This window comes from Rhinichthys klamathensis, unplaced genomic scaffold (assembly GCF_029890125.1).
Source record: "Rhinichthys klamathensis goyatoka isolate OS25496 unplaced genomic scaffold, OSU_Roscu_1.1 h1tg000005l_1, whole genome shotgun sequence".
NCBI classification, from domain to species: Eukaryota; Metazoa; Chordata; class Actinopteri; order Cypriniformes; family Leuciscidae; genus Rhinichthys; species Rhinichthys klamathensis.
The window spans coordinates 1,843,535-1,854,665 of record NW_026606558.1 but is presented as its reverse complement, the minus strand read 5'-3'; the positions used below and the strand labels follow the sequence as shown (position 1 = coordinate 1,854,665).

At 37.0% G+C, this 11,131-nt stretch overlaps 1 protein-coding gene across 1 annotated transcript; it reads right to left on the bottom strand.

The window, feature by feature from the left end:
- Nucleotides 1-524: 524 nt before the first annotated feature.
- Nucleotides 525-9,408, bottom strand: kmt5b (lysine methyltransferase 5B). Its single transcript, XM_056254839.1, is given in 10 exon segments — nucleotides 525-3,016; nucleotides 3,110-3,309; nucleotides 5,060-5,196; nucleotides 5,385-5,404; nucleotides 5,518-5,684; nucleotides 5,773-5,882; nucleotides 7,297-7,462; nucleotides 7,547-7,694; nucleotides 7,802-8,122; nucleotides 9,021-9,408. Coding segments are annotated over 9 exon segments (2,493 nt in total). The 5' UTR covers nucleotides 8,022-8,122; nucleotides 9,021-9,408; the 3' UTR covers nucleotides 525-1,691.
- Between the last annotated feature and the right edge of the window lie 1,723 nt (nucleotides 9,409-11,131).

The following is an 11,131-nucleotide window of genomic DNA, read 5'->3' as shown; positions in this document are numbered from 1 at the left end:
GATTTTCTGACAAACTGTTCAAAAGTTATGAGCAAAAATAGCATTTTTTTTTTCTCATGACCTGTAGGTGGCGCTGTTCCCAAATTTGGCATGGCTTGGCCGAGAGACAGCCTTTGAAACAATTTTGGGTCGACCTTGTTAAGTTCGCGACAAAGAGGAATAAACAAAATCTGTCATTTCTGTGCGGCTTGGTCCATAGTTCCTCTGAGCCAATTTTCGTAAGAACTGAACAAAATTTGAAGGAGTAGCGAATAAACGGAATACTGTACTTTTCAAAATGGCCGCTACTGTAATGGAGTCTTCATGTAAGATGTTGAATGTGACCAGTATGAGAAGTCGTTTCAATTTTCTAGATCAAAGTGTTATAAGTTATAACCATATGAAAAGTGATTTGATTGAATCATTTTCCTATGTGCCACTGATAGGGCTGCCATAGATTCCCATTCGGGAAGAAGAATAAGAAAAATATCAGCCCCCTAAATATGATCATATAATACATCTAATGATGACAAAAGACAATAAAATATCTTGAAAATGAGTTTTATAGTTTTCAAGTACTTAAAACAGTTAAATAAAAACGAGTCCCAGAATATACAGAGTGAACAGTATGCCCCCAGATTATGTATACATCCTACATTGTTACTGTCATGATGCTTTTAAGAGTCAGTTTGTAAGCTTGAGACCATAGGAGTTTTGTGATCATTAGGATAAGAAGCTCCTTTAAGCCCACAGATGGCAGACTTTTGACACTACAGAATGTAAAGTATATAATGAAAAAAAAGATAGGGGAAAAACAAAAAGGGTACAAATAAAAATAGCCTAATATGGCAGCTGCCTACTTAGGGTCAACAATGGAAACACAAACAACAGCGTTGAATACCATAGCATATTTTTTTTGTCCATTTTTATCATTTTTCGGCAGAGCACAAAATGCACACAAAGCCACAAAGTCAATTAGATGTACTGAATACCACAATGAGCATGACTCAGTAAAACAGATTCTTGATTAATGACGTTTCAGTACAACTCATCTCTTGCGGACTTTTATCCGTAGGCACGCTTCTCTATGGACTTCCAAGGTCACACAAAAAGGGTCTGACGTTCACAGAATAATTATTCAATAGTCCAATATCTTAATGGACCAGCACCAGGCCACCACAATGAGCACCACGGCCTTCCATGGCCAAAAAATCTGACACATGATAAAAAGGATTTTGATACAAAAAAAGCGGAGAGATCTGTATAAATCTGAGCTCCTCTGCACACTGTTTGCTCAACGATTCCCTTTAGCCAGATCAAACTGAGGAGAGAGAGACAGACATGTGATTCTTGTGCATGGGAACACTGTTGTTGAAACATCAAGTGTCAACCTTTTGAGGTGAAACCATGCATACGTTTCCCAAGTGGAGTAACGTCTTGCAAACAAAGCCAAAAGGTTGATGGAATAAAACAGTTAAGCTGGACAAAATGCTAACAAACATATGCACGTTATCAGACTTGGATAGAATTCATACATAACCTGTACACTTTCTACAATATTTATAATCATTGTGAGGAAAAAAAAAGAAGTGCCATCACTAAAATGTAAAGAAAGATATTTTTGCCATGATTTAATTGTACATTTTGCATTTTCTATTTAAATTACATATGTTCAAAATGAACATGATTGAGACAATGGATATTTACACAGCTTATGCATTGAGTCTGAGGGACTGATCTTCTCGTCGTCTGGAGGAAATGTCAATGTCTATGGAATCTTTGCCCACGATGAGACGCAGGCGTTTTGCTGGTGGGAGCGGGATGAAATCATCCTCGTTATCAAAGTAGTCCTCTTCCTCGTCCTCGGAGGACAGCGATTCCACTTCCATGTTCTGACCTACCTGAGCCGCCTTGTGATCCAAAACATCCCCCCCTTCTCGCTTCACGATGCCCAAGGTGACGTCCTCCGGGTAAGCGCGATGCAAACCGGTGCCGTCTTCCTCCCGCTTCAGTTGGATCTTGAGCTTGGTGGAGCTGCTGTGGGAGCCGTGGCTGTAGCCGTTGTTCAGTTTGGCCACGTACGAGCTGCTCCTGTCCTTCTCGTGCTCTTTGCTGAACTTGATGCTGATTTTGGAAGAGCTCGAAGTGCTCTCTCTGGCCTCGTTCTTACTGCTGCTGCTGTCTCGACGCCGGCGTAGTGTTATCTTGGGGATGCCTGAGTTGTTCTGCAGAATCAGCTGAGCGTCGTAACGAGTGATCTGCCGCTTCTTCTTGCCCTTGCCTCGGCGGAGAGCCTTGCTGCTTTTAGCCGAGCCGTTGTAGTGCTGGTGGCGGTCCGGCAGGCCGAGCACTACCTTCCCACAGTCTGCTACATCTGCAGCCCGAACCGCGTGCCGCAGGTCAGGTACGCCCTCCTGGAGGAAGGACTCACCATAGGAGCCGGCGTCTTCCTGTTTCACCGACCTCCTGCGTCTAGGACACGTCCCTTTCTTAGGACAGCTGGTCTCCAAACTAGGGGTGTTCATCTGGTGCGCAGGTGTCACAGGGATGAGCTCTCCAGGCTCCGACTTGAAGACCACACCCGGGCTAAACGGCTGACTTGATGCCTGCGTGCCGTCAGACCCCTGAGCACTGAGAGAGGTCCTCGTGGACCTACGAGTTCTGTAAGGGCAAAGTATGCTGTCCTTGCACAGGGAAGCACCCTTCGAAGAGCTCTGATTGTTTTCTGATGATCGTGCTACACTGCCTTTGCCTCCAGAACTGCGTCTGTCCGCGTCTCGTCTGGAGGGCTCCTTGAGATTCCCACTAGCGTTCACTCGACTAGAGGCTTTTGTCCATACGCCTCGACACCGTCGTCTTCCTTTAGACAAAGGCTGTGTGGGCTTTGACTTAAGTCTCTTTGGTAAACTTGAAATATTCGTTTGACTTCGTTTTGAGGATGAGGTAGAAGACGGAGTGCTTGACAGAGTTTGCCTGGTTACAGCCTTTGCTTCTCCGTGCTTTTTGACACAGGACTGCGAAGTCCTCTTACGTAATGCTGGAGAAACATGAAAGGAAGAGAAGAGATCTGATGAGCATTAGCTCTAACAGCATTATTAGTATCAAGCGTCTAGTATTACAGGTCTCTCACATGTTTGTACAGTGGTTGGTTCCTGAGAGTCTGCATCTGCATTGGAGCTGACTGACTGGCTGTCAGAGTTCCTGCAACTTTCCCCCAGCTTCTTTAGTCTGTTCAGACGCTTGTCTGTCTCTCTGAGGCCGTACTTACTATTGATCACCGGAGTCTCCACAGGCAACCCTGCTTTCGACTTAAAAGCTCCAGTGCCACGTCTAAAAGAAAAATCTTATTGTTAAACATTACATTTCATAAATAGATATTTGGAGCAAATATACATAAGCAAATAGTAAATATCAAATATGAATTGTACTGTTAAGGCGAGACACGGCAGGCAAAAACATCGATTTTGCATGCAGTGATCAGTTGAGATTTTGGGCTAGTTTACTCCTTCAATATGTGTTCTTTCAAGCTGCTATAAAGAAAACGTTGAAAATATACATTAAGATGTTTATTTTATTACATTTTGTTTACTTGCGGCAGTAAGTTTCTCCCGAATTTACCAAGAAGTTAGCATTCCAACGCGTCATGACGAAATCTCATTGGCTACTGCTGGTTTCTGCTAACGTGAGTCGCTCAGACGCATCACGTGGTGTACTCTGCCAATGTTAATTCATTGAGTTACTGCAGTTGTAGGCCTTATATGCCATGTTATTAAATAATCAGTTTTCATGAGCTTGAAATATTATATATTATTATTACTAAGGGCCTGAGCATTTATTCTGTTTTTGAGCAATTTTTTCCAATAGAAATGTATTAAATTCCTTACTTAAATCTTTAAATGCCTTTTTCTCAAAATGAGTTTTTTGTCATTCTCCAGTACAAATATCTCAGCCTATGTAGCACCTATGTACACTAAACTTTCCATTTATACACTTAGCAGTATTCTGAAGATATTTTCAGAGGGATCTCTTAATAAATCATTCCTGGCCTGATTTGTGTGACATTTTAATCAAAAAAATATGGCGAAAATCCATTTAAGGCTATGGACAGTATATTTTGATTTCCTAGGTAATGAAAGCATATATCCTGAAATCCCTCTGAACATTTTTTTTTTCCATCTTGTGTGTAAACAAAATGAAAAAAGAATTTTGCACCTGGCTTTATCATATGTTCAGATCTATCTACCGAAAATATATGCAAAATCGCACATATTTAATGAGATAATGCATAATTAAACACAAAAATTTAAAAAACTTGTAATAAATTTGTTTATATACTTGTGTAAGTAATCAACTGAGGAAGTTTCATGGTGATATCTATTATTTATTATTTATCTATTATTTTAAAATTTTACCTTATTCACCTGTAGTGTCTCGCCTTAAAGGCTAAATAAACAACTTTAATATTTTTATTTTAATATTAAATACTACATTAAGTATTAATATTTGAAGCAAATAAATATAGAATTATAAAAATCAAACATTTAATGTTTAAATATTACATTTAATATTTGTATGTATACATTCAAATTGATATTACATTTTATTTCCATTAAATACATGTTTAAAGTAATATTTAAATATTAATATTCAAGTATTTTGAAAGAACATGTATAAACAAATAGTAAAATATGAATTTTATCATTAAATATTGAGCAAATAATATGAATATTATTCATATTATATTATTATTAAACCATTTGAAACAAATAAGACAAATATGACTATTTAATAAAGCTTGTCCATCACCAAAGTCCAGTGCAATCCAAAAATGTCATATTGCCAAAAAAACTATTTAAATTGATTCATTTTTAATTGAACTGAATAAACATTTAAAAGTTAATATTTAAATATTTGGAGAAAGAATATGTTTAAACTACTGAACTAAGCATTATTTCAACAGAACTCAACTTAATACTAACGAATTCTTTATAGAATATAATCAAAACACAACACGAAATGCTGTTATAGTCATCCATTCCTAACTACTGCACTAAAAGAGACGCGAGAAAGCACATGATACCTTTCACAAGTATAGCATTCACAGAATTCATTGTTTTCTCCAAAGAATCCATCTCCATAGTAACAGGAGATCTCTTCCCCTGGTTCAATGTCCCGCAGAACCTTCACACAGGCGGTATCTCGGCCTGTTGACACAAACTGTAACAAACAACGCACATCAGCAAAATGTCATTTTCTCGTTTATCGGTTAATCTTCAAGTTAGTCTTCATTTTTGAGCCCAGACACAAACTGCAACAAACACCGTACATCAGCAAAATTTAATTTCCCGATTATCGGTTAATCCAAGTTAGTCTTCATTTTTGAGTCCAGCCTCATATGTACTTACCTTGCAGTTTGGCCGGCAATCTGTAAAAACAATTAAAAAAAACACACCTTAAATTTCCTACAAAAAGTCACCGTAGGATAATTTTATAATTTATCGATCATGGGTGACTGTTCAAAACCCAGAAGAAAAATACCATGGTTAATAAAAGCCGCAGGTCCCAGCCAGAGTTGCGCACAGTTTTTGCGTGTAGAATACATGACACTGAAATCATTCTCTCCATGTCGAAGCAACATCCTCTCTTCACTGGGAGACAACTCAGCAATGCAGCCCACAAGATGTTCGATTTTATCATTCCTTTTCCTGTAATGTGCACAGTGGTACGAATATATGATGAAAACTAGCAACAAATTAAGTTGATGATCTGATTATATAAAAAAAGCTAACTCACCAATCTTTTGTTGCTACAATTTTTGCTCCGTTTTGCTCAGAGGAGTAGCGATTGCAAGGAAGGATCTCAAAGCCACTGTCTGAAGCAAACATGCGCAGGTAAACAAACACCTGTGGGATATGAGAAAAAAAAAATCATAAATATTTGGAGCATAAATGAAAAATATATATTCATTTAATCATGAGATAATAATACTAATATTCACAGGAAATAAATATTAAATGTTAATATTAAATAACCTAGCTTTAAATGTTTAGATATTACATTTAATATTAAAATTGTCATTAAATAAACATTTACAATGTAATGAAGTATTTGAAGCAAAAATGTACACACAAATAGTAAAATATTTACTAATAATGTCATTAATAATATAGTTTAATATTTCGTTTTTAAATTTTACATTTAAAACTGATTAAAATGTTTGAAGCAAATATTAAATGTTAATATTCATTTGATCAAATATTAAGCAAACAAGCTTTTCATTTAGTGTTGTCACAATACTGGAATTTCCAACTTCGATACGATACTATGAAAAATATCAATATTCGATACCATTTTCGATACCATGGGGAAAACTACCATATAGACCGCCATACAGATAATTGATCTTTGATAAATTTGCGTAATTTTTTTGTAATATCTTACTCACAGAACAGGGAGGCTTTATTTGAATCGTTGAACTACATTTACAAAAAAAAGACAAGTAAACAGTCAGTAATAAAATAAGAACAAATAAACAAATTATAAATAATAGCACAAATAAATACAATACATTAAAGAGGCAAATGAAAAACATGGCTTTAAGTTTTTCAGGTGGGTCTAACAGTAGTATTCAAGTAAGAAATACTACCGAAATAAGAGTAATCAAATGTAAAATAACACTGGATAGTTTTTATTGTAAAAATTAAATACAGATTGATGCTTACAATTAAAGTTACAAAAGACTAACATGACAGACATCAGCGGGTTTATTAGGCTGTTGTCACTTTAAGAGCTTATGCACAGATCTAATATACTGTTACATAACATGCGTTTCTTCAACTGCTTACTGTTATAATACTTAGCAAGTCGGGCATTTTGACAATTTTGTATGTGTTTGAACGTTTAAGCGCAATAAGCCACGGAAAGGAAGTAAATTTGGTTCTCGACCAGCTGTTTGGGAAGCGGCTTTATGAGAGTGCCACTTATATAGATTAGTGGTGCACGTGCTTTTGGTGTGAGCGCGAAACCTGCGAGAATGAGTACGATTATGACCAATACAAGCACTCTTCAACCGGAGTGAATGAATGAGACGAGTGAGTGAGAGGAAGCGGGGGGGGGGGGGGGTGGTATAGCGAAAAATAGCGATATTTTTGACAACACTAATTGTATTTAATATTAATATGTATACACAATTGAAATGATCTTTACATATTAATATTATAAACCTGCCGGGGCATGAGAGGAAAAGAAACATTGTTAAATATGATCATTAACGTAGTATAAATCATGAATTGAGATCTTTCCAAATATATGATTTACATGTGCTTTGAAGAGCTTCTCCTGGGACTTGGTCTTGTTGAGGAAATGATGTCTCGTCCAATCGCCAGAGGTCAGAGCCTGAAAAGCTTTCTCCAGGTTGTCATGCTTCTTAAAACGCTCAATGATCTCCCTCAGCTCCCCTTGCCGACCTTTGATTGGCCGAAACCTAAAAAAAGGAGCATCACATCACCATGAATGACAAGCTTAATGACTGCAGACCCTGAAAATGAACCTAGCTAGAAACACAAACCTGGTGTTCATCTTGTGGGTCTGGAAGCCAAGGTAAGGATCCAGGATCAAACTAGTGCTCAGATCATCATATTCACACAGCTCCTTGGCAGTCATTCCCGATGAGGGGACATGGCGCCTTTCTGCCTCCGGGGGCGCCCCACCACAACCTGTTTGAATATTAATAAGCATTAAGGACAGGATTAAGATGATGCATTAGTAGTTAAACGAGTTGGAAAAAACAAGTAATCTGTGTGATGGCTTGCAAGGAACTTACGTCGACTGCATCTTCTGCCACTCGGGGAGCCCTTGCTTTGACGAAGATGGGATCTCTGTGTGTTTTGCAGCCTGGACTTGCTTACGGGCTGATTACTGGAGAACTTGCTGCCATGTCTCCTGCCATTCAGCACCATGTTCTTGGATTCTCCCATCTACTTCATACCAGCTGGCGTTCTGGAGAAGGCGCATTGAGCTTCTGTGTGCTTGTGAGAAACCATTCAACAAGGAGACAGCAGAAACAACTGGGCTGAAGCCTGATCTGTCGTCTTATCTGCCAGGGTACTCCGAATCAAACTAGTTTCTTCAGATGTTACTTCACCTAGATAAAATAACCGATCATTAATATAATATGCTTATTAACATATTAATGTATTTTTTAAATTGTTATAAAGTCAGCATTTGTTAGTCAAACATAATTATAACACAAATAGTAGTGGTTGCTTTCATGATCACAATGCAGTTCGTTTAAAAAGTCTGAAGTGTTGTGTGAGCTATTGATTACTTTTCAAATATTCTTTAGTATAGAGCGCCACCCCCTGGCTGCAGTTGGAAATAACAAAAGCTGCCTTCAATTAAACTACAAATCTAGAATTCACAATTGCGATAGTCTTGCGAATACGGTCACATCGACCAATAATTCATATAATTAATTGTTTGCCTATAATTTAGTTGATAACTTACATCAGTACACTTCTCTGCTGTGGCTAAAACACTCCAATGTAAGCGTCGGTGTATTTAAATCCCAACACAAACCACATTAACACGCCGATTGAAGTTTATGCCCCAAAAATACTGCTATAGTGAACCGAAACGCAAGGTTGAGGGTAATATAATGACTTTAAAGTGTTAATTCGCTTTATGTGCGGCTAAACCCCTTACATCGCCGGTGAACGTAAACATTCGATGAATGCTAACTAGCTTAGCATCGAGCTAACCAAACAATGAGACTTGCCAAACTGGCAGGGCAAACATATCTATAACAGAGTTCCTGGCGGATATTCCAGTACAGTAATAATCAAAATAAGAGTATGATTACGCCCCGTAAGTTTTATTCCAGTGAATATTTTTTTTAAGATGTTGACTTTAAACGATAATAATAGGAGTATCAGACTGGGCCTAATGTGCAGCTAACTGCGAGATTGCTAGGCGACACCCGGAAAAGCCCTGAGCAGGAGTGATCTCGGTCACCATATACACGCAGTACTTTAAATACTCACGTTTCCCCCCTTCTGTGTCAAAGCTTGTCCATCACCAAAGTCCAATGCAATCCAAAAATGACATATTGCCGAAAGATTGTCCGAAATTTTTGCATTAAAATTCAAGATGGCGGCCGTTTCCAGATCAACAGAGACGACAGGACAACCGAGCCGCCTCAGAAAGAAATAGACCCAAAATGTTTGAATTACCGGCCCTACTTTGACGCTCACTGCTTCTTTCTACCTCCCAAACTGTCCGTATAATACTGTCGCACAAAGAAATTGTGGCTAGATGTTGATCAAGAGCTATAAACGCCTCGACAAACTCAGATGTATACAAAGACAGCGTTGTTGTTGTACCCCTTTAAATGTGCACTTGCGGCTCGATCAGTGCGCTTGTGTTTCCGTAGAGCAGCAACAGCATCCTACAGCACCATAGCCTCTCACAAATTCACTTTTCTGCTCTAACTTTTCATCTCGCAACCCCTAGAATTAATAATTTGTGCAGTTATATGGAATAGTGAAAAACAAAGTATTCTTGTCCACACAGGCAAGAAAAATTATAACCGCAGCAGGCTTTAAATTGTAATCGTTAAGAAAATATAAAGTGTCTCTCAATATGTGTTTTGTATTGTAAACTTTTCTGAAATATGTAAACATGTATATTGTATAGGTAACTTCCATTAACTTTGTTTCAACAAATACATAGATACACTACTTATTTTAGCAGCCTATGAGAATATGGCCTTTAGCTTAATTAAAAGCTATGTTGTGCATGAGTCCCTTATGACTTTTTGATGTGTTGGACACCTTATTTTACACTAAAGAATAATAAAGAGAACCAGACAAAATAAATGTACAAATAGACCACACATTAAAAGAAACAAACAATTAAAAACACCACTGCACATGCAACATAGGCGTGTAAATATATGACCATTGTATTGATATCATTATTGTGAAGAGTGTTAAGCCTGCAGGTAACACAGAAAACAGACTGTTTGGATCAGATTCCTTAAAAAATCCTATAAATTGTTCAGGTTTTCCCCTATATGTGAGTATGTGAGTTTTCAAGTGCCAAACAATAAGACAACGTTGTTTAAAAATGGGTCTTTCTGCGTTTTTTCAGTGTTGAAGAATACAAGTTTTGCTTGTAAAAAACAGAGGTTCAACATTTTCAATTTACAGGAAAATATTGAGTATACAGAATTAAAAACACAAATTTCATACAGTGTGAGCTGGGTATAACTGATTACATAATCTGGATTACGTAATCAGATTCCAAAAATTAAGGCTATTTGTAATTAGATTATATTACATTTTAAAATACTTGTAATCAGACTATACTTTTTTATTGATTGCATGATTACATTTTATTCTCACAATGGCAAACAAATATTCATAATTCATTGATTCTCACTACTACTTTTTTATCTTTGAAATTTTCCTTTCTAAAAACACCTGCTTGGATACATTCAGAAGGTCTTCCAGGTTTGTGGAACTGCACACACAGAAAGAAAATGTGAGCCAATCACTGTAAACTGAGACCCACACAGCATGATCACTGGATTTACAGAAATCATTTGACTTTTAACACGTGTTTCCTCACACTTTGCACATTGCATATCTAATCAACTCCTGATTCACACATTAATCATTATTTGAATTATCACTCAGTTTCAGTGAGTTATTTAACCATGCATTAATGTCTTTGGAAGGCTTTTGTCTTTCAAACACATTAAAATGTACAAATTCACATAATTTCATATTTACATGCAATGCAGGGATTCCTCATTTTGTCAGCTGAAATGCCTTTGACCTAATATATTTACTTTAAGTACCCCCTGAGATTTTAATTTGTAAGTTAGGTCAATAATTAAATTAAGACAATAAAATATAAATAAATAAAAAATAATAAAATTAAGTTAATGGTTCTATGTCGGTTAATGGTCACATGACATGCAGGCGAACAAATAACAATTTTAGTAGTTTTATTTTCATTGTTTTTATTTTACAATTATTTATTTTAATTTAAAAAAGTGTATGATTTAATTACTTAATAGCTTTTCATTAATCTCAGGAACCCCTGCAGTTCCATCATGAACCCCAGTCTGGGAAAACCTGAAGTAGGC